This window comes from Apostichopus japonicus, chromosome 1, assembly GCF_037975245.1.
Source record: "Apostichopus japonicus isolate 1M-3 chromosome 1, ASM3797524v1, whole genome shotgun sequence".
Taxonomy (NCBI): Eukaryota; Metazoa; Echinodermata; class Holothuroidea; order Aspidochirotida; family Stichopodidae; genus Apostichopus; species Apostichopus japonicus.
In genome coordinates this window covers 11,366,206-11,391,462 of record NC_092561.1, presented here as the reverse complement: position 1 = coordinate 11,391,462, position 25,257 = coordinate 11,366,206, and the positions used below count along the sequence as shown (strand labels likewise).

Below are 25,257 nucleotides of genomic sequence, written 5' to 3'. Positions count from 1 at the left end.
AAAATGGTTTGTGTTTTGACCCTCACCTTGACTTTTATATTTTATTGCATCATTTCAAATTTATTCAAAGGAACACCAACACTACTGATGTGTTTGAACTTGGTGAAAATATATGTGTTGATCATCATCTATAATCCATTCCAGGTTTGTTTTATTTCCACTCATTGCTTTACTTTCTAAAGCCTGACTCTGTGTGTTCTGTCATAAAAATGTGTCAAAAAATTTAATAACAATGTCTTACAAATTCAAGCAAACCCTTGTTGGTCATTGTTTTTGAATATATATGGGAACAGAAGTACTTCGTAGTGCTCATGTGATTCTTAATTCTACTTTACATCAGTTCAAAAATGATGTCCATTGTTTGTGTTTGTTTGTTCATTGTTTACAGCAAATGGTATCAAATTGATGCCGTAAACAAGGAAACAAATGCATGGATTGAACTTCCTAGTTGTTATGTGTGTCTGCTGCATTGATGACTGATTGTACGCATGATGCACGCATTGTACGCATTGATGAGTAGTTGAAGGAATGTGTTGTAACTAGTCGGACTCAAATCACTCAATTTCAAAAGTAAAGTTTGGGAAGATTTCCCCATAGTCTGTATTAGAGATATTACAGTGACTCAGGTCTTTATTCTAGTGAGAAGATTATAAAGGTTATGTTCACCCAAAATCACCATGTGTTACGAGAGTTCATTTGGAACGCCACAGAGTCCTATTGACAATTTATTCATGGAATATATTACATCCTCTGATGTATCCTCATACATACATCCACATACATAACTGATTGGGGAATGAAACATCTGTACTGACGGTTCTTCATCACTGATAAATCTCTCAAACTGACATAATGTTAACAATGCACTAACTTCCACACACCATGAGGAAGGCAGCAATCATCCTACTTATTAGCTCATTAACACTACAAATCAGGTCAGCAAACTATAAAGCACAGGGAACATGCAACAACAATAGCCAAACACATTCTGTATTATCCTAATATTACAAATATATTAATGAAATCCATAAAATATAGAGTAGAATTCTGAGGAGTATGTATACAAATTCAGACATTTCTAATATTTAATTGTAGTGGTACAACCAAAGTGTATTTCAAATCTCATTTTACAACAATTATTTACAATTTGAACTACCTGTAAACATTGATGTTCTCAATATTAAAATAATAGATCCTCTTAACTGGGTAGTTCACAGTAGGCTGATTGTAAGAAATCAAAAAGAGATCACCTTATAATGTCTGCTTTGTTTTGTATGCAATGCTGACAAGTCTATGAGCATTGTGATTAAGTCACAGAGAGATAAAGTCTGTAACTGTAACAATTACATCTCAAATCCAGTTCAACGGATGGCAGAGCTATCCTTCCTGCTTCATAGAGCACTCGCAGTATTCCTTAGAAGTATTCCAAAATAAATTATATGAAACAGGGCAGTAGAGCTAAAACATGCCAGCTAATGTGAAGCATCATCAACATGGTATTCAGCCTTCACATTATAAACAGTATTTAAATGAAATACATGAGAAAAAGAAGCTATTTATCGATAAGAGCAAAGCACAATCTGGTTTGGTTAAGTCCAAATGTGATTAATGTGTGTTTTTGCCAAAATTTGAGCTAAACTGAGCAAGATGCTTTTGTAGTTCTGTTTTTGTCCTTTTGGATAATATCAATGAAAACTCAGAGAATCATTGAAGCATCAAATCTTTCTTTACATTGTATTTATAACAGACTTGTAGTGAGTTTATACTTTAATACTCTTATAGTAGCATAGAATACCTGTACTTGTATTGCCCTCTAAGACTAGTAATCTTACTCATAGTACTTTGGAAGTCTGGTATAGATGGCTAGTCCAAGACTACATACTAATATCCATGCGTAGGGCCTTGTACTTGTACACATACTCAAACCAACAGGAATTCTACTTGTACTCATACTACTGCAATTCCATTTATCAATGTTGGTATTCTTTCAAATGGCATCAGTTTTATGCAAATGTGACTGATTGATAACCACTTCTTAATGTTTCCCAAGATGTACATTGACAAACTTAACCATGCATTACTTCAGGTACATAGAGAGTCTAAACACTTCAATGTACTAACTGCATGTGTTAGAATTCAAAGTTGATGTAAACATTCCACAATTCCTGCTATGTATACCCCTCATACAACTTAAAGAGCATAGGTTAAAAGTACACAGACAATGGACAGATGATTGTGATTTTATTCTCATTAGTTTATTATGAGCTAAGTCTATGGTAATACTACCAGGTACACAATAGATACATGTATATGATACATGAGGCCCTGCCACACTGCCTGTTTGATTCACACAGTCTTAAAGCTTCCACACAGCACCGATGTGATAGAAGTATTAAAGAAATTCTGATTAAAATTCTCAAGTTGAATTTGAGGATGGGTTAAACTTCATGATTCTGACCTTTCTTTGCACAAAGCTGGATACCCCTCCATCCATACACTTTAACATGATCATTATGGTTACACCAAATTGAATGATTATTAACCATTTACTCCACTGATGATCATTATAATTACACCAGATTGAATGATTATTAACCATTTACTCCACTGATGATCATTATGGTTACACCAAATTGAATGATTAACCATTTACTCCACTAATGATCATTATGGTTACACCAAATTGAATGATTATTAACCATTTACTCCACTGATGATCATTATGATTACACCAGATTGAATGATTATTAACCATTTACTCCACTAATGATCATTATGGTTACACCAAATTGAATGATTATTAACCATTTATTCCACTGATGATCATTATGGTTACACCAAATTGAATGATTATTAACCATTTACTCCACTGATGATCATTATGGTTACACCAAATTGAATGATTAACCATTTACTCCACTAATGATCATTATGGTTACACCAAATTGAATGATTATTAACCATTTACTCCACTGATGATCATTGTGGTTACACCAAATTGAATGATTATTAACCATTTACTCCACTGATGATCATTATGGTTACACCAAATTGAATGATTATTAACCATTTATTCCACTGATGATCATTATGGTTACACCAAATTGAATGATTATTAACCATTTACTCCACTGATGATCATTATGGTTACACCAGATTGAATGAATATTAACCATTTACTCCACTGATGATCATTGTGGTTACACCAAATTGAATGATTATTAACCATTTACTCCACTGATGATCATTATGGTTACACCAAATTGAATGATTATTAACCATTTACTCCACTGATGATCATTATGATTACACCAGATTGAATGATTATTAACCATTTACTCCACTAATGATCATTATGGTTACACCAAATTGAATGATTATCAACCATTTACTCCACTGATGATCATTATGATTACACCAGATTGAATGATTATTAACCATTTACTCCACTAATGATCATTATGGTTACACCAAATTGAATGATTATTAACCATTTATTCCACTGATGATCATTATGGTTACACCAAATTGAATGATTATTAACCATTTACTCCACTGATGATCATTATGGTTACACCAAATTGAATGATTAACCATTTACTCCACTGATAATCATTCTGGTTACACCAAATTGAATGATTATTAACCATTTACTCCACTGATGATCATTGTGGTTACACCAAATTGAAAGATTATTAACCATTTATTCCACTGATGATCATTATGGTTACACCAAATTGAATGATTATTAACCATTTACTCCACTGATGATCATTATGGTTACACCAGATTGAATGAATATTAACCATTTACTCCACTGATGATCATTGTGGTTACACCAAATTGAATGATTATTAACCATTTACTCCACTGATGATCATTATGGTTACACTAGATTGAATGATTATTAACCATTTACTCCACTGATGATCATTATGGTTACACTAGTTTGAATGCTTATTAACCATTTACTCCATTGATGATCATTATGGTTACACCAGATTGAATGATTATTAACCATTCATTCCACTGATGATCATTATGTTTACACTAGATTGAATGATTATTAACCATTTACTCCACTGATGATCATTATGGTTACACCAAATTGAATGATTATTAACCATTTACTCCACTGATGATCATTATGGTTACACCAAATTGAATGATTATTAACCATTTATTCCACTGATGATCATTATGGTTACACCAAATTGAATGATTATTAACCATTTACTCCACTGATGATCATTATGGTTACACCAGATTGAATGAATATTAACCATTTACTCCACTGATGATCATTGTGGTTACACCAAATTGAATGATTATTAACCATTTACTCCACTGATGATCATTATGGTTACACTAGATTGAATGATTATTAACCATTTACTCCACTGATGATCATTATGGTTACACTAGATTGAATGCTTATTAACCATTTACTCCATTGATGATCATTATGGTTACACCAGATTGAATGATTATTAACCATTCATTCCACTGATGATCATTATGTTTACACTAGATTGAATGATTATTAACCATTTACTCCACTGATGATCATTATGGTTACACTAGACTGAATGCTTATTAACCATTTAGTCCACTGCAAAATATCTTGTGTCCACGGATTTAATGTAATTGCTTTATTTTTCTACAGGAACCATTGACCCTAACAGAATAAATGCTCAAAAGTTTAGTTGTTCATGGTATGATTTGTAAATCAAAGTGCTAAATGATGTTTTCAGGTACCTTATCCCTCAGCTGAGTATCAAACCAATAGATTGTATAAAATTCAAAGCAAAATGCAGCTACCATCACAACAAGCATGTTAAGTAAATTCTAATGTACAGAATGGCTTTCTTAGAAAGTAGTTGTTGATTTGACTAAGGTTTTACATCATTCTGGCCACTGATCTGCCTGTAGATCACAAACAGCTAGATGAAGCTATCTTTCTACATCATTCTGGCCATTGATCTCCCTGTAGGTCACAAACAGCTAGATGAAGCTATCTTTCTACATCAATCAGGCCACTGATCTCCCTGTAGATCACAAACAGCTAGATGAAGCTATCTTTCTACATCATTCTGGCCACTGATCTCCCTGTAGGTTACAAACAGCTATATGAAGCTATCTTTCTACATCATTCTGGCCACTGATCTCCCTGTAGATCACAAACAGCTAGATGAAGCTATCTTTCTACATCATTCTGACCATTGATCTCCCTGTAGATCACAAACAGCTAGATGAAGCTATCTTTCTACATCATTCTGGCCACTGATCTCCCTGCAGGTCAGAACAGCTAGATGAAGCTATCTTTCTTCATCAATCTGGCCACTGATCTCCCTGTAGGTTACAATCAGCTAGATGAAGCTATCTTTCTACATCATTCTGGCCACTGATCTCCCTGTAGGTTACAAACAGCTATAAGGAGCTATCTTTCTACATCATTCTGGCCACTGATTTCCTGTAGGTCACAACAGCTTTATGTAGCCATCTTTCTACATCATTCTGATCCATCAGATCTGTTTCTGCTGTTAATACTTCAGCCTTTCCAGATCAGACTACTCAATACTGAGTTGTTTATGCCCTGAAGGCTACTTTACAATAAAGTCACTGTTCTGTTAAAAGCAAATATTTGTTTCAATCCAGCATCAGGATTTAAAAGTTTCTGATTCATTAGAAGATCCTGAAAACTGAGCCTCTGTCATTTCAAAAAGTCTGTAACTTCATCAATTTCCCTTTCTCGTGCCTGATGATGGGCCCATCTGGCCTCTGCAAGTTCAGGACTGATGTTCCATTTATCATGGTATATCCTCTTCTTACAACCAGGACATTTTTTGCCACCTGCAGAAGTGAATGAAACAGTATTTGGGTTCATGGTAAAACTCATTAAGCTGCAAACAATCTGGACGTGATCTTTATACCGTAACACAACTGAAACCATCATTACTAAAGAGTGGCACTGTGTGAATTTTTGCACACTGTAATATTAAGCATTGTGACTGTCCTTACCAATACTACTCCTGAAGCAAGATCGATTTGAGGCTTAGAATAATGAATAAAAAAACATTGCAAAACCTCACCTATATGTGTACAGAGACCTCACCCATATGTGTACAAAGACCTCACCTATACATGTACAGAGACCTTACCTATATGTGTACCTCAACTATATGTGTAGTCTTTACCTATATGTGTAGAGACCTCACCGATATGTGTACAGAGAACTCACCTACATGTGTAGAGACCTTACATATCTATGTGTACAGAGACCTCACGTATATATGTACAAAGACCTTACCTGTATGTGTACCTCACCTATATGTGTAGTCTTTACCTACATGCGTAGAGACCTCACCTATATATGTACAGAAACCTTACCTGTATGTGTACCTCAACTATATGTGTAGTCTTTACCTATATGTGTAGAGACCTCACCGATATGTGTACAGAGAACTCACCTACATGTGTAGAGACCTTACATATATATGTGTACAGAGACCTCACGTATATATGTACAGAGACCTTACCTGTATGTGTACCTCACCTATATGTGTAGTCTTTACCTACATGCATAGAGACCTCACCTATATATGTACAGAGACCTTACCTGTATGTGTACCTCAACTATATGTGTAGTCTTTACCTATATGTGTAGAGACCTCACCGATATGTGTACAGAGACCTCACCTACATGTGTAGAGACCTTACATATATATGTGTACAGAGACCTCACGTATATATGTACAGAGACCTTACCTGTATGTGTACCTCACCTATATGTGTAGTCTTTACCTACATGCGTAGAGACCTCACGGATATGTGTAAAGAGACCTCACCTATATGTGTAGTCTTTACCTATATATGTAGAGACATTACCTTTATGTGTACAGAGAACTCACCTATATATGTACAGAGACCTTACCTATATGTGTACACAGACCTCACCTATATGTGTACAAAGACCTCACCTATATGTGTAGTCTTTACCTACATGTGTAGACAGACCTCACCTATATGTGTACACAGACCTCACCTATATGTGTACACAGACCTCACCTGTATGTGTACAGAGACCCTATATACGTGCTGAGATGGCCACTATATTTGATTCAAACCTCCCCTATATATGCAGAGACCACCACTAGATGTGTACATACACCTCATCTTTATGTGTGCACAGATAATGTCCTAAACATCATAATTGATATGATTGCTGCATAAACTAACCTGTAAATGGTGGTAACTTCATGTACTCATCCAGGCAACCATTGTGAAATATATGACCACAGTAGACCCACTCCACATGTCTCCCATGCTCAGGATTATTGACAACATTCTGTAGGAGACAAAAATATAAAGACAAATAACAGACAGATTCTAAGAGGAGGTGCCCATTACTTTACATGTAAACACTCATTCAATCTATCCTGTTTTGCTCTCTAGCCTCAAAGCATGTTTTGTTCAGGACTCAGTAACCTCCTGATAAATCAATTAGCTTTATTTCACATCATATGGTTATTTTGGGGTCAAGACTTATTTCTCAAAGAAGATCAACATTTCCGTGGCAATCTATATGACTACTACCACCATCATCCAACATTCACCCATCCTCCCACTTAACCAGACACAAACATCCAACATTCACCCATCCCCCCACTTAACCAGACACAAACATCCAACATTCACCCATCCTTCCACTTAACCAGACACTAACATCCAACATTCACCCATTCTCCCACTTTACCAGACACAAACATCCAACATTCTCCCATCCTCCCACTTTACCAGACACAAACATCCAACATTCACCCATCCTCCCACTTTACCAGACACAAACATCCAACATTCACCCATCCTCCCACTTTACCAGACACAAACATCCAACATTCACCCATCCTCCCACTTTACCAGACACAAACATCCAACATTCACCCATCCTCCCACTTAACCAGACACAAACATCCAACATTCACCCATCCTCCCACTTAACCAGTCACAAACATCCAACATTCACCCATCCTCCCACTTTACCAGACACAAACATCCAACATTCACCCATCCTCCCACTTAACCAGACACAAACATCCAACATTCACCCATCCTCCCACTTAACCAGACACAAACATCCAACATTCACCCATCCTACCATGTAACCAGACACAAACATCCAACATTCACCCATCCTCCCACTTTACCAAACACAAACATCCAACATTCACCCATCCTCCCAATTAACCAGACACAAGCATCCAACATTCACTGATCCCCCACTTACCCAGACACAAACATCCAACATTCACCCATCCTCCCACTTAACCAGACACAAACATCCAACATTCACCCATCCTCCCACTTAACTAGACACAAACATCCAACATTCACTGATCCTCCCACTTAACCAGACACAAACATCCAACATTCACCCATCCTCCCACTTAACCAGACACAAACATCCAACATTCACCCATCCTCCTACTTAACCAGACACAAACATCCAACATTCTCCCATCCTCCCACTTAACCAGACACAAACATCCACTGATCCTCCCACTTACCCAGACACTAACATCCAACATTCACCCATCCTCCCACTTAACCAGACACAAACAACCAACATTCACTGATCCTCACACGTACCCAGATACAAACATCCAACATTCACCCATCCTCCCACGTAACCAGACACAAACATCCAACATTCACTGATCCTCCCACTTACCCAGACACTAACATCCAACATTCACCCATCCTCCCACTTAACCAGACACAAACAACCAACATTCACTGATCCTCACACGTACCCAGACACAAACATCCAACATTCACCCATCCTCCCACGTAACCAGACACAAACATCCAACATTCACCCATCCTCCCACTTAACTAGACACAAACATCCAACATTCACCCATCCTCCCACTTAACCAGACACAAACATCCAACATTCACCCATCCTCCCACTTAACCAGACACAAACATCCAACATTCACCCATCCTCCCACTTTACCAGACACAAACTTACCTTAGGTTCCTTAGGGAAAGCTCTTTCCTTACAAACTTGGCAAGGATCTGTTGGAAGTTTCCTTAAACCATCTCTGATGAGAAAGTTAGCAATTTTCTGAAGTGAAGGTGCAGGTTCGAATGGTGGATCCCTAGGTTTAACAAAAGATGAGTTATAAATTTATTAACATCTACATTTCATGAAGCTGTCAGTTAAACTTCTTTGTTCAATATTAATTATTTCTAATCTGCCGAAAAACTTATATCAAATTAAACTTGAAACATAAATTAGATTGCTGACCTGAACCCACTACCAAACAACGACTTCTAAACCTTCCAAACCGACATCTGAATTACAATTAACACACCGTCTATGATTCATCCGTAGTGATCCTGGTGGTAAGTGAATTGATTTGATCTAATCAACCTACTTACAACATAAATCAAGCAAGACTGGGTGTGATCCATAGATAAAATGTACGTAAAGTAGTTTGATATTCTAAATGGCATCCAGAGGCATGGTTACATAGGGATCCTAATCAACCAGAGGCTGGATAGCTTTCATTTGTAGAACAGAGGACTTATTGACCTGAGGTCACTGGTAATTTGAGTCCTATTCTAGCCAAACATTTCACTGCTCTTTACAATTTGCCAACATGTCTTGATGATTTATTTCTATGAAAAAACAAAAGAAACTCAAAATTCACAAGTTTTGATTTCCATGTTGACTATGAAGAAATTAACTAATCAGTGACAAGTTACAAGAAATGTACGGGACTTTTTTTTTTTGTACAGTTCAATCTTTCTTCAGTCTAGGATGATGTTAGAAACTGTTTCCTTTTAACTTACAGTATGAATCAGACAAGCAAATGCTTTTGTATGAGTGTTGCATAACGTGAAGATTTATAAACAGAAAATGAAAATACTGAAAGCTATTTTTATATCTCTAATTTTATGATACTGTGGGCAATCTCACCTTGGTTTTCGTTTGAGTGGAGGCTCCACACACCGCCTTGCCATTTCCTGAGCTTGTGCCATAAGCATCTTTTGAAAAATGTCTGGGTAGTTATGGTTTAAGTTTTCTAGTCTGAAAGATCAAATACACAGAAATACATTTACTGGTTGCCTCTGCACTGTCCAAAACAAAACAACAGAGAACTGTTGCTATAAAGTTCAACAAGAGAAGACTTAATTATTAAACAGAATGTAGTTAAAGAAAACATAGAGGTATTGTTGAAGTTTAAAACATGAATTGCTAGACTTGAATAAGAACTGGTTATCTGTTCATATTGAAGAAAAAAAAGGCATTTTGTAACACTAACTGAGAATTTACAGTAATGTTTACACCATAATGCAAAAAGTAAACCAAATGATGTTTACTCTTAAAAACGATTTTCTGGTGAAAAACAGTATGAAACTTATATTCAAGAGAAAATATTTCACACTGCTAGTTGAAAACCATATCTCAGTATGTTGCCCCTAACTGGAAGTATGCTTGATTGAATGTGACCTTTTTTGACTGGTTAAACCTTCAACTACTTCAGGAAATTGGATCACATTACTTTGGGGGGGGGGGTCTGTGATGTCATCTGGGCAAATGGTCTTCAAAAGCTTTACTTAAGCTTTTATAATCTTCTTGCTGATTTATCCTCAGAACCTGATACATTTGAAACGTTTGCCTAGCTGAGTTTTCTGTACTTAAAATTTCATCAAAAAGTATATTTTTTTTGTAGAAAAATTTTCTCTTCCTTTGTGAAAATGGTCAAATTATGCAAAACAACAAAGACAATTTCAACTGAATTGCTCAGATTATGACCATTCTGCTGTTTTCAGAAGCATTTACAAAATTTGAAACAAATTCATGTCTTTGGGACATATGCTATGAGTTGTTGGATTTCTCCTAAAGTTCCAGAAAATTTTCAATTAACTTCACCGACCAGAATATCCTATTGAGTAACGAGGGATCTTTTTAAATAATTGTTGTGCAAAAAGCATTCATGGTCACTCAAACTTAGGATGAAACTGTATTCAAGTTGCATAATGTTCTAATGGTATCTGGCATAAAGGAACAACTTCAGCAACATTACAGGAGAACATGTCAAGAAAGCACAGTTCAGGATTTGATTGACCATTTTAATACTCAAAATGTAAAAAACATGGCAAAGTTTTGAAAGGAGATAATCCTCTTCATGATCTGCACATCGGGTATGGGACTATGGCAGGGTGAAAAGAAGTGCTTATTTGCTTTATATACCAAATGCTTTTGGACTATCAGGTTCAACATTTCTTTTAAATTTATAATAATTTTACCAAACTTATCCAACCATTTTCAAAATTGATCAAACTATAAATCTCCTCGTTTGAAAAATAGTTAGCAAGCAATTAATGAGTCCATGGGATCCTCAAGGTTTCTTTGTTCAGACACATTGATTATAAGAGTAGTAAGCCAATCCAAAAACAATCAGAAACTTGGACTGAAACTTCATTAGTAATGCAAATGTTATGCAAGTTAGCTATGTAACTTAAGTACCAAATAGTCTAACCTGAAGAGTCATTTGGCAAAGACATAGAGGTGCTTTAAGTTTTTTATGTTGATTATGCTGTTACTTACGTTACAGGATCACTGGGATAGGCATCTGGTATAGAAAACCTTAGCTTCATAAAGTAATTGTCCTGGTTCACAGTGATGACGATCACTCCTGCCTTAGACTTTGTTACGATCTTGTCGCCTTCTGATACTATGTGTTTCTTAATATATGTTAACTCTTCACTACAAACAGAGAATGGATTGTCTTCCAAGAATTGTCTTATAAATTTCAAGAGGAATAGTATCTGAAAGAAACAAGACGAACAAATCGTTGGAACAAAATCTCCAGCAGCAGACAATGTGTCTCATTTATATATATATATATATATATATATATATATATATAAATATATATATATATATATATATATATATATATATATATATATATATATATATACATATATATATATATATACATATATATACATATACATATATATACATATATATATATATATACATATATACATATATATATATATATATATATATATATATATATATATATATATATATATATATATATATATATATATATATATATATATATATATATATATATATATATATATATATATATATATATATATATATATATATATATATATATATATATATATATATATATATATATATATATATATATATATATATATATATATATATATATATATATATATATATATATGGAAAAGAATAGTAGACTAGATTCATTAAATTGATGTATTTAATTGCTCCAAACTTGATATGTCACAGACTTTCCTAATTTTCTCAGATTATTCCCTGAGTTTTTGAAATGAAGACACAATGCAAAACCCTTTTCCTAAATCTAAAGTCTTTCCATATCGAATTATTCAGCAAGACACAAATGTTCTCATTGACACTGACATCCTGCCTTTGAAGTGTGAGAGTAATATTTGGGATACTAGCATGTTGTTATGTACTATTTGAAGCAGTTGAATATACAGAGACTTACTGTAAAGGAGACACAAACCCAAACATAATCTATTTATCTTTTGCTTATATGACAGGGATCTTTCTGAAGAACAATTCTCCCAAAGAGCTGAGAAATATCTTATTCTGTTTTCAACATATCTAACTTTAAGAAGTAGTAGTGGCTGGGAGTTGTCACCTTGAAAAACTGTGATGTCATAGTGAACTGTGATGTCATAGTGAAGCTTGGATCTGAAACCATTTACTTTACATTTGTCTTTTCTTTTCATATTTTCCAGGTAGATCATTAACAGCATTGACAATGAAACCGATACCATCATTATTAGGACATATTAAGACATTCAGAATTTTGCAAAACCCATCTCCTTTACAGATAGTAAAATGTTGTAAGAAACAAAGAAACATAAACAAGTGAAGCACATTATGTGGCTTAATGGTGTCATTTTTAGACTTGATCAAGTCTTCTGGCTTGTGTGTGAAGTAACACTAAATCTACTGTATGGTATCCCCCGAATAGAAGAGTTTTCTAAGCTATCTAAAATAGTTGTGCATGACAGTTATCTCTATCACAAAGACCAATAATGATGGTACAGTTTGTGTCTCCTTCAACTTTTCTGCCTGAATATTAGTAACCTCCCAAAGTAGTCATAGCATGAATAGTCATCTACAGTACCTGAATATTCAGAGTCTTATTATATTTGAATATTTAAACCCATACACATTACTGAATATTCATAAAGCAATATGATGATAACGATTCCCAGGTTTCACTTGAAGCATCCAAAAAATAATAAAAGAATGATCTAATGAGTTATAAACTACACATACTGCAAAACTTCTAAAAATCATTATCAACTATCTTTTTTCTCTGCTTTTATATCATCAAAGAATAGCAATATTTTATACTCTCTCTTTAACGCTAACATTGAAAGGCGGTGAGCTATTAATCAGAGTCATTAAAAGCACAATCCACCTGTCTCTGTTGATCACTCTCCAATCACTCCTTCCTACTATCTCAATTCTTGAACTAGAAGTAAACAGGTGCAATGACATACTATTACTGTAGATACAGAGTGACAACAAAATGTATCCTTTTCTTTCTCTCACTCTTCTGCTTCAATAGAATTTCTATTGAGTGAGGTCTCAACTTTATCAAACGTAGGTGTGAAGTCAAAAACCAACAAGTGTTACAGTGTAATTACATTATCATGCTTCCAATATTAAAGTAGAAAACTGGCTGCATCCCTTGTGTCTACATTTGATACCCAAATGGCACGTAAATATTGAATGTGAATTTCACACTAGGTTGCTAGATTTTGTTCTCATATATAGTTCAATTATATAAAGTTACATGTGGACTATTGTTTTAAGCTCTCTTCACAATAATTGTAAATAGTTCACTCAGCCCTTCATCAACCGTTGCAAGAGGAAATGATTCCCAGATTAAAACAATTGATACACTTTAAACCAGGACTAATGTCTAATGTCTACTGCTATCTACAGTACATACCTGTCTAATGTCTACTGCTACCTCAGGTACATACCTGTCTAATGTCTACTGCAATCTCAAGTACATACCTGTCTAATTTCTGCTGCTATCTACAGTACATACCTGTCTAATGTCTACTGCTATCTCAAGTACATACCTGTCTACTGCTATCTACAGTACATACTGTACCTGTCTAATGTCTACTGCTATCTCAAGTACATACCTGTCTAATGTCTACTGCTATCTCAAGTACATACCTGTCTAATGTATACTGCTATCTCAAGTACATACCTGTCTACTGCTATCTACAGTACATACCTGTCTAATATCTACTGCTATCTACAGTACATACCTGTCTAATGTCTACTGCTATCTCAAGTACATACCTGTCTAATGTCTACTGCTATCTCAAGTACATACCTGTCTACTGCTATCTACAGTACATACCTGTCTAATATATACTGCTATCTACAGTACATACCTGTCTAATGTCTACTGCTACCTCAGGTACATACCTGTCTAATGTCTACTGCAATCTCAAGTACATACCTGTCTACTGCTATCTACAGTACATACCTGTCTAATGTCTACTGCTACCTCAGGTACATACCTGTCTAATGTCTACTGCTATCTCAAGTACATACCTGTCTAATGTCTACTGCTACCTCAGGTACATACCTGTCTAATGTCTACTGCTATCTACAGTACATACCTGTCTACTGCTATCTACAGTACATACCTGTCTAATGTCTACTGCAATCTCAAGTACATACCTGTCTAATTTCTGCTGCTATCTACAGTACATACCTGTCTAATGTCTACTGCTATCTCAAGTACATACCTGTCTACTGCTATCTACAGTACATACCTGTCTAATGTCTACTGCTATCTCAAGTACATACCTGTCTAATGTCTACTGCTATCTCAAGTACATACCTGTCTAATGTATACTGCTATCTCAAGTACATACCTGTCTACTGCTATCTACAGTACATACCTGTCTAATGTCTACTGCTATCTCAAGTACATACCTGTCTAATGTCTACTGCTATCTCAAGTACATACCTGTCTAATGTATACTGCTATCTCAAGTACATACCTGTCTACTGCTATCTACAGTACATACCTGTCTAATGTCTACTGCTATCCCAAGTACATACCTGTCTAATGTATACTGCTATCTCAAGTACATACCTGTCTACTGCTATCTACAGTACATACCTGTCTAATGTCTACTGCTATCTCAAGTACATACCTGTCTAATGTCTACTGCTATCTCAAGTACATACCTGTCTAATGTATACTGCTATCTCAAGTACATACCTGTCTAATGTCTACTGCTATCTACAGTACATACCTGTCTAATGTATACTGCTATCTCAAGTACATACCTGTCTAATGTCTACTGCTATCTCAAGTACATTAATGTATACTGCTATCTCAAGTTCATACCTGTCTAATGTCTACTGCTATCTACAGTACATACCTGTCTAATGTCTACTGCTATCTCAGGTACGTATAGTCAAGTGGGGTAAAAAAAACAATTTACCTAAAGTTTGCTCTCAAAATTGGTGAGTAGGAGGTATTGTTTCGGTTCCAATGTTCAAGTGTGTGGAGAGGGATTCTTTTAAAGAGAATCTAACAAAAATAACTTTTTCGTAAATGGAAAGTGTCGTTTTTTGCGAAAAATGTTGTTTTTTATTACCCCCAAAATTTGCCTTATTCTGGGTAAAAAAAAACAATACCGGGGTAAAAAAACACAATGCTAGAAAACATCTATTTTCTTCATGAATGTATCTTAAAATCATGTTTGCATATAATTACATCTTAGTATGAGCTACTACCTTTACATGAAAAAGGAAAAAAAATTGTGAAATTGTCTTAATTCCTAATTATGGATGGCTCGTGTCATATGTCATGCTCAGCCATATTAATACTGTACAGTGTGTATATGATGCTACACAAACGTGGTGTAATATAGTAGAAACATTAGAGTTGAGCCAATTTCAGTTACTTCTGCCCAATTATTTAACATTTTTGACACATAACAGACATGAAAACTATTTGCCTAACCTCTAAAATCAACATTATGGAAAAATGTATCCATTCAGGCAAAATAGGGAGTACATTGGAGCCAGAAAGTACTTGTTTTTTTTTACCCCATTCACATCATTTTTTGGGGGTAAAAAAAACAAGGCCCCCCCATGAAGCGTGAATGAAGTTGGAGTAATTCTACCATGGGGGAGTGTAATATCACTAACTGCTATGCTGTAACTGCTGGAATAATCTCCACATCATATAAGCTGGGTATGCAGGAGAAAGTTTCGGATATGTGGTACAAACTTCAAATTTCGCTATTTTAACATTCGCTTGATTCGATGAAGCGGTGATTGGCAGCGAAGTGACATAGAGTTCCAGAAATTATATAATAATAAACTAGACATATAGGACTATCACCCAAAATAAATTGGAACTTTGGCTAAATATTCCCCTTCTATAAAAGTGGTTTTTTTTTTTTACCCCAACTAACTATACCTGTCTAATGTCTACTGCTATCTAAGTACATACCTGTCTACTGCTATCTACAGTACATACCTGTCTAATGTCTACTGCTATCTACAGTACATACCTGTCTAATGTCTACTGCTAAGTACATACCTGTCTACTGCTATCTAAGTACATACCTGTCTAATGTCTTCTGCTATATACAGTACATACCTGTCTAATGTCTACTGCTATCTAGAGTACATACCTGTCTAATGTCTACTGCTATCTCAAGTACATACCTGTCTACTGCTATCTACAGTACATACCTGTCTAATGTCTACTGCTATCTACAGTACATACCTGTCTAATGTCTACTGCTATCTAGAGTACATACCTGTCTAATGTCTACTTCTATCTAAGTACATACCTGTCTACTGCTATCTAGAGTACATACCTGTCTAATGTCTACTGCTATCTACAGTACATACCTGTCTAATGTCTACTGCTATCTAAGTACATACTGTCTACTGCTATCTAGAGTACATACCTGTCTAATGTCTACTACTATCTAAGTACATACCTGTGCCTTTCCTTTCTGTTCTTTCAGTTTCTCTTCACATATTTTGGTTAGACCATCTAATAATTTATCTGGCAAAAATTTACTCTTCAGTTCCAAAAGAATCGGTGTGTCAGGATACTGATCAGAAAATTGAAGACAAACCACAACTTGCTTGTACCTTGTCCTCCTGAAATACAGATAGAAATTATGGTCAAAACTAACATCTACTGAAAGATAATACTCTGGGTGACTATGACACTTCAAAATTAGACCTAAGACAGGGATAACAAACATGTAAATATCAAACTAAATAAAACTGTTAGCAAACTGCTTATCAACTAGAGAGCCTGTGTAAGAGAATGTGTAAAAGTAAGTTGGCCTGACGTTTCGATCCAAGCAGGATCTTCTTCAGAGGCTAAATGACAAGTAACAGTAACAGAAGGGACAAAAACACACACAGAATACAGACAGGTTATTGAGCATGGTGAAAAGATAGATGTAAGGGGATTAGTAGACAAGGGATGGAGAGAAGAAAGAAAGAAACCAACAGGGTAAGAGGAGAGGTAGGAGATAAACAGTAGTGGGACAAAGAGAGGATTAATGGAAGGGGGTAGGGAATTAACTAGAGAGGACGAAAAAAAGACAGAAAGGTAAGGAAAAAGGGTGGAAGAGAGCTATGAGAAGAGGAGTGACAGGGGGGTAATAGGGGAGATGGAGAGGGGCAACATGTAAATATCAAGACTGAAATTATTACAGCTGCACAATGTATCATCAGAGTATCAAAAGATGACTAATATTTAGTTCCACATCAAAGAGTGCATTGCACTTCAATCTTCAAAACAAATTATTTTCAAAATCTTGAAATATTAGCAAACTCATTACAAGAACTACCTGTACATATATTTCTGTCCAACACTAACCTACTTCACAACATTTATACAAGGTACTGAAATGCAAATGACATGCTCATGAATAGCATCTGCTTGCAGCAGTCACACAATTAATTTCATCATCCTATTATATCACCACTTATGGAGGTCTAGACATCTACATTAAGGCAGAGTGCCTATCACACTTACTCCTTCATGAGGTCTATAAACAAACATTATATTCACTTATGTAGATTACAGTCAGTACCTTATGTTGATTCGAACTGATGCCTTAAAGCAGGATATAACCTCTGAACCCTGGACCTCCTTAGAACAGCTCTGTCTAACGCTCTCCAACTCATTGTCTATGAAAGACATTGTCGTCTGAGACAATTAATCTGAATTCAAAGTACAAGATGAGTTAGATATGACATAGTTTATGAGGGAATAACAGAGTAAATTAATAAATGTAAACTATATGTAGTTTATCATTACTTTTAAACACAGATACTCAGGTTACTAAGTTAGTAATAGCCTAGGCCTACTACTGAGTACTGGTATAGAAAAGGCTTCATAATTGACGCACCTTCAAAAATTACTAGCGACGTACAGCAGGCAACCTAAACTTTTTGCAGTGAAGCAGTTACATATTTCATGATGATGAGTTTGAATCCATTTCTGGTATGTGCTGATCAAATTGTGTTTTTTTAAAGCTTTTAACACCCTCCCCCTCTTCCCCCCCCCCCCACCAGTTTTGCATGTATATTTATTTGGAAATTTTACTCCCTAAAAATAACCAAACTTACTTCAACATGATACCACTACTCTCTGGGACCTGACCTCTGAGCATACCAAACGGTATCCAGAGTCAATGGATGTATACTTACAGTTAACTTTACAGTTAACTGGGTATGAAAGAACTTGAACGGCAGACATATTGTGGTCAAATTCTGCTCAATTGTATGTTGTGTAGGCACAGAACAATAACTATTTTGAGATCATTACATTTCTGAGGAGCTACACATGAAAAACGCATATAGTTGAGTGATTTGGATATTTCCTTGATAGACATAGTTGATCAAATCCTGAAGTGCGTCAATTATGAGCCCACTATGCTGCTACGACTAGTTTATCTGCCATGCTAGTGCTACTTTCGCAAAACCAGTACGTACATAAGGCTTCATAAGAAAAAAGAAATACGTATTTGCTCTATATTAATTATCCACCACACTATTAGATACTTACAACAAGAATGTAAAATTCTAGTTATAACAAGCTGTTTAATATTCCGGAAAAAAACATTAAGATCTTTTACTTAACGCTTGTTGATATCAACTGTACTATGCCTGAGTATGACAACCTTTACTACTCTAGCCTCGTAGGCCGCTGGGAGTCGTCGAAATAGTCATTGACACAATACGCTTGAAAGTTGCGTACATAGCACAGAAATTTATTGTGGTAAATAGCAGTACCGAAGTTTCCTTGCAAGCTGCGTTATGCGTACGGGTATGGAAAGCCGTTTTATAGTTGATAGTATTGAGTACGTATCCAGGAGCCTCAAGCAATGCAACTATCATCTTTAGCGATATGACATTCCTATAAAAAAAATTAAAAAATAAGAAAAGAAACGTTTAAGCGATATTGGGGCCTAAAAATCGTTTTAGGATGCTGTCATTTTGTCCTTGGGTGATTTAGTGGTACACGGAAGCAAAATATGTCACTTCCTCCTTTTTTGCTGGTCATAGTTTCAACATGAATGAACACAGTGTTGAAACGGATCCAATGCCTGTATCATAAAATGTTTATTAGGCTTGGAATTCTTACATTCTTAAATTCGAAGACGTGCAGCTAATGGACTAATTCAGTCATTGAATGATGTTGCCTAGGCATGGTAGCTACCATGGGAGGATGCCGAAACAAAAGTTTCTCAGAGGGGAGCGGTAACTCCGGCCTCTGTCTATCACTAAATCACAATCCGTGTAACATTAAATCACACATACCTAGGCCTTCCTCCAATAGAATGTTTGTAAGCCAAGTTGACAACCCCCTCCCCCCCCCCCCACCACTCAATAAACGACTCTTTAAGTATGTGACTGTGGCGAATGAAATATTTTATAAAGAAGGGGTGCTCCTCTTAGCTGGGAGGGGTCCATTTTTTAAGGAAAAAATACCATAAGTTACATTTACACTTCATTGCTAGAGAATGGCGCTCAGCGATCGTAAGTAGTTATGAAGCTGGAAACATTCATTGTTGACAAAGGATGGACAGAATCACTAGAGCTGAGATGGCCCGAGAAGGTTATGCCTGACGATGTGCAAGAACTGTTATGATTGTGAAGTCTTTCTAGGCGACAGTGATGATAGCGATTCAGAAGATTAAGTAAGCATAATTGTGATGTACTTCAAGCACAAACAGACTTTTAAATTTGTCCCAAGTTTAGGTATTTGTATTCTATTTAAACTAACGTTTCTGTACACAAGTGAGTGTAAAAATTGAAAACATTTCTGTGAGGTCATCACAAATTGGTACATTACTCACCCTACTGGGGTCCTATATGGACAGAAGTGGCGTCAAAATGTGCGCAAGACGTGGGGGAAAAGTCATGAAAGAATCTAATTCATATCTCATACGGCTCAAAATCCGTGGCAAAATATGTCATAATGCTCCCCACCAGTGCAGTTAGGGTTAAACAGGGGGTCCTTTAGACACCCCCTTAAACTCCCCCACCACCACTGTGTTACCATCTCCAATATATAAGGCTTAATTAACTAAATGGGTTTAAGTTTTGCGGTTAATAAGAGTTTGTTTGATCTTATTTGTGTGTAAATGTTACAAACCTTTTCGAGTGGTGCGTTCAGGACTTGGGCTTTTAACCCAAGATATTCCTATTCCTTATTAAATGTTGGTCTAGATAAACCACATTTGATCCTATTTGTGTGTAAATGTAACCTCTGGTATTTTTTCCTTAAAAAATGGACCCCCAGAAAGAGCCCCCCTTTTCGGGGGGTGCGTTCAGGAATTTGGGCTTTTTACCCAAGATATTCTTATTCCTTATGAAATTCTGGTCTAGAAAAACCAAATGAGATAAATCCTCCTTCCGGGTGATACCTAGCTCATTCATAGCCTGGTCTATCTGGAGTTGTTGCAGCCGACCTTGATGTAGGGAGATCTGGAGGTCACTCCCCCCCCCCCACCCCACTAAGTAAAGGTTAGACGTCAAAGGGTGCATTCTTAGGCATGTTTAAGCTATATACCGGTATATAAAAGTAGCTCTGAAAGGTAAGGTTGTGCCAATAAATACTTTATGTGAGGTTGAAAAAGGGGAGAGCGTACTGAAGCACTGGTCAAATATTTGAATGTGAATGTTAACAATCTCTCGAATTAACCATTCTCCCCCTCCCCCCCCCCCCTCCCCGACTGACGACTTGGGGATAGGCCATGTATCTTCCCACCCCTTTGCACACGCTACTGGACTTAACACATATGTTACATACTGTTTTCAAATACACATCATGAGTGCATAGTAAGTATTAATGAATCTCTTTTGCCTGGCCTTGAGTTGAAAAGAAAAGTTTTCTAAAACATTCTTTCATGTAATCAACTTAATTCAACACACATTCATTAATAGGCGGGTCAAAAACATAAGCAGTTATGGAATGGGGCATAGAAATTGTAGGTCCCTGCTTTAAAACATCATGTTATTTACTTCTCTTGCGCCTTACATGAAGAGCAAAACTTGTATTGCTATTTTTTGAGATGCTAGGTGCACCGGCCTGATCGGATGGAGACGATAGTGCATGGATTTGTTGGGAGCTGGCCCGTATAGCCAGGATTACTGAATTAGAGGGGCATCAAACACTCTTAGTGCCCTGTAACTTGTTGCTGTGATGGTATCTCAGATGAGGGGGGGGGGGTTAGTCTGCCTAGGGGAGTTGGAACCACATCTTGCACCCCTGACCTGGCTTGCTATGGGCCTGGTTGGGGTAAGAATTTGACGAAAAAGAAACATCCACTGTTTAATTTTCGGAACGCTCATCGAAGATGGCTATAGGTAAGCTGGTGTTTATCTACGATCATCCCATGGATAAGAGACGGTATTGATGCAACTCTCAACTTCGTAGCTTGTTTCGTTGTAGTGATAAAATATACCGCAGTTAGTTCACTTTATTTGAATGTGTGCAAGTCAGTACGGAAATATTCTAATGAAACATTGACTCAGTTAAAGGTGACAAAGCCAACCTATCAGCCATCTGCAAATAGGCTTCAATGCATTCACGTCTCAATACGTGTGTCCTGATGAATTTCGGAAAACAAACTTCCGAAGCAGGTTCAATATTTCTTATTCTAAATGCACTCTGACCAGGTGGGTTTAATGGAGAAACGCTGTCGCAATCGAAAGACATTTATTTTCTGTTGCCCTTATGGTGCGATCGATTTACCGTAAAATCACTGCGACCGTCCATATCAGCATGTTCATTACACAAATGCAACCTATATATACTCGTATTGTCCACTCGTATGTCCTATGCCTAACAGTCGTAAACAAAACAGAGAGATTTGATTGGCGCATGATATGTTGGGCGGGGCTTGCAAGTTTTGAGTGAAATTTGTAGAATCTACGTACTCGTTAAAAAAAGGCGAATTTTATTCATCTCAAAATGTTCAACGACAGATAACTCAATAAAAATAATGATTATTAATATGAAAATTGCATAGAATGCTGTTATTTTCACTGAGCTTTAAGGGCAGTAAGCTGGAAAGATCGAAGTTAAAATTTGCCAAACACACATTGAGACTTTAACCAGGGGCGTGAAAAAAAAGGTGCAAGTGATCTAGCTAGGGTATTGCGATAGACAAGCATGTCCTTCTCACAAATAGTATGGGAACTCATGAAATAGCTTCACTCGACAAAACGTTTTCATTGAAACCGGCTAACAAAGTTGGAAAAAGCCAGTCGTCCGTAAACGCGCTTCTAAGATTTTCCTTTGTCGTAAGGATCTCACGAACACGGTCAACCAGAGCAGGGGGTATGAAGCTTCCAAAAAGTGTGGGGGGGGGGATCAGGGATGTAGCTAAGGCCTGATGATTGGGGGGTGTAGTGGCTGAAATTCCAAATGGATGGGTTTTGGAGCCAAAAAATTCCGACTGCTGCCTTGTACCCCCCCCCCCTCCCCCGCACTACTCGTCAACGATATACGGTCAGTGTTAGTTAGACACCCCATCTTTCGCGACTGCACTTTTGTTCCGAACTTTTTTCGGTATATTTGTATCACTGGCCCTCACTTCACAAACTTATTAACCACTCTGGTTAAGCAAGTAAGCAACTAAATATAGTCATAGGCGTAGGCGGCAGGGGGCTGGGGCTGCAGCCCCCAACAAAATTTTGTTGTGAACATTCGGGCAATATGATGAGAAATTTTCGGGCATCTACTGAAAGAAAAATAATTTGCAATGTGTTTTTCAATGGTTAAACTGATTTTATTATTACCATTATTATTGTAACGACTTCCCCAATAATAATAACCAATATGGAAGGGTAATAACACGGCAAATGATTGTGTGTTATTGGCATGTGATGTAATAACCGATGCATGCCTGTAATGAATAATGATATGCACATTAACATGCTGAACGCGCGCGGAGCGCGCGAAAAATTTTGGTTATATTTTTCGGGCAACTCGTTACAGCCCCCAAATCAAATTGGGCTCCTACGCCTATGAGTATAGTTATCTGTTTGAAGGCTACATAGACTACTGACTACAATAGCTATGTTAAGGTAACAAAGGGGAAAACTTTTTTATTCAAAAAATTATATTCGGTGACATAGTGAATTACCAAAAAATACAGTGTTTTTTCGTAGCGCGCTTAATATCATTTTCTTTGAGGGGAGGGGGGGGGCTATTTATCACTCACATGAAAAAAAATTCAATTGTTCACTTCATTCCAACTGAGCATTTGGAATGAAGTGAATAATTAAACATTTTGCAGAAAAATGTTGAGTTGACGAGATACGATAAGTTGTCAATTAAACATTTTGCAGAAAATGCAATTGCTCAGTTGGAATGAAGTGAACAATTGACCATTTTGCAGCAAAATGTCCAATTGACGAGATATGATAAGTTGTCAATTAAACATTTTTCAGAAAATTGTTCAATTTGTCAGTTATAGCAACTGAGCAATCCAACATTTTTCTGATTTTTGATAAGATTTTATCTTGTTATCTAAACAATTTACTGAAAAATGTCACCTTATGGGGCAAAGTTTTTCTTATGTTGATGGCGCTTTTAAGTTTCCGTAGATTAGTATTCTTTATATTCATTTATTTGTTTTATCGCCAATTGTGTACAAAGGGAAAGGAAGTCTCCTAAAAAGTCATAAAAGACTTAACAAGGTAGGAGACTCCCTGGGAGAAAAGAAAAGAAAAATGAACAAATATTTATAATACAGAATATTTTGTATTGAGTGTTTTAATTGTATGCCATATAGACGATGTATATCCTGAACTTATTTGAAGCTAGCGAACAGAGTCAACCCACCCAATAGCAAAATTAATACATAAATTATCCGAATTGAAGCTGGCAAACGTTGTACAGTAGTTCTCTTAGGCATTTCTTTAGAGTATTCAAAATCAAACGAAGTTTTGTATGGTGGACTATAAGGATCGCGAGATACAATTTCTCAATGTGACAAGGAAAACGTGGTAAATATGACTGATTAAAGGTCAATTTTGACCGAAAGTTTTACGTCACTGACAAATTACAAAAATGAAAATAACAGTGCGACAGTCGCAAAAATTAGAGTGTGACAGTCGGAATTTCCGAATGTCGCACTCAAATTTTACAACTATCGTCAGTTTTACCAAAATTGGGTGGAGGGGTGAGACACCCCCACACCCGCTCTAGCGACATCCCTGGGGGGGGGCACAACATCAGAGGGGCACTTTCTCATTCCACAACCACCACTCGTTATGCTATAAACCGATACACACCGGCCATATCACTTAAATATATGATGTGTTAGTATGCTATCAATACTATATATTATATATATTATATAGAATATTTTGAGTAAAGACACTCCCTAGATCGGCGGAAATGACCCTTTCCGGCCCTTGCTAATTTGCAGATAAACGAAGAATAAATAGGTGTCATCGCCATTTTGTCAGAAAATTACACCAACAATTTGTGACAAATTTCCATAGGTATTTGACAGCGCAATAAAAAAGTCAATAATCGCGAATAAGTAAAAAGTGGTAAAAGGCTGAAAAGGGCGCCAGCAGTCCATTTGAGTCCGTCA

General features: G+C 36.3%; 1 protein-coding gene across 2 annotated transcripts; it reads right to left on the bottom strand.

Annotated features, from left to right (window-relative positions):
- Positions 1 to 582: 582 nt before the first annotated feature.
- On the bottom strand, positions 583 to 19,434 carry LOC139967546 (uncharacterized). Of its 2 annotated transcripts, none has more exons than XM_071971464.1 (8): positions 19,321 to 19,434; positions 18,229 to 18,358; positions 17,113 to 17,278; positions 11,624 to 11,844; positions 9,989 to 10,099; positions 9,035 to 9,164; positions 7,240 to 7,348; positions 583 to 5,853 (listed from the first exon to the last, which is right to left on the bottom strand). In XM_071971464.1, the coding sequence occupies exons 2-8, from the start codon at positions 18,336 to 18,338 to the stop codon at positions 5,714 to 5,716; spliced, it is 987 nt and encodes a 328-aa protein (XP_071827565.1). In that variant the 5' UTR covers positions 18,339 to 18,358; positions 19,321 to 19,434; the 3' UTR covers positions 583 to 5,713. The 2 variants fall into 2 exon arrangements, with proteins under 2 accessions (XP_071827565.1, XP_071827556.1); XM_071971455.1 differs by having other exon boundaries at positions 19,206 to 19,386.
- Between the last annotated feature and the right edge of the window lie 5,823 nt (positions 19,435 to 25,257).

Coding starts and splice junctions, on each gene's coding strand:
- LOC139967546 (XM_071971464.1), bottom strand. CDS start 18,338: ATGTCTTTCATAGACAATGAGTTGGAGAGCGTTAGACAGAGCTGTTCT. Junction 11,845..17,112: donor AACAGAAAGGAAAGGCACAG/GTATGTACTTAG, acceptor TGTTTCTTTCAG/ATACTATTCCTCTTGAAATT. Junction 5,854..7,239: donor GAAGTTACCACCATTTACAG/GTTAGTTTATGC, acceptor TCACTTCTGCAG/GTGGCAAAAAATGTCCTGGT.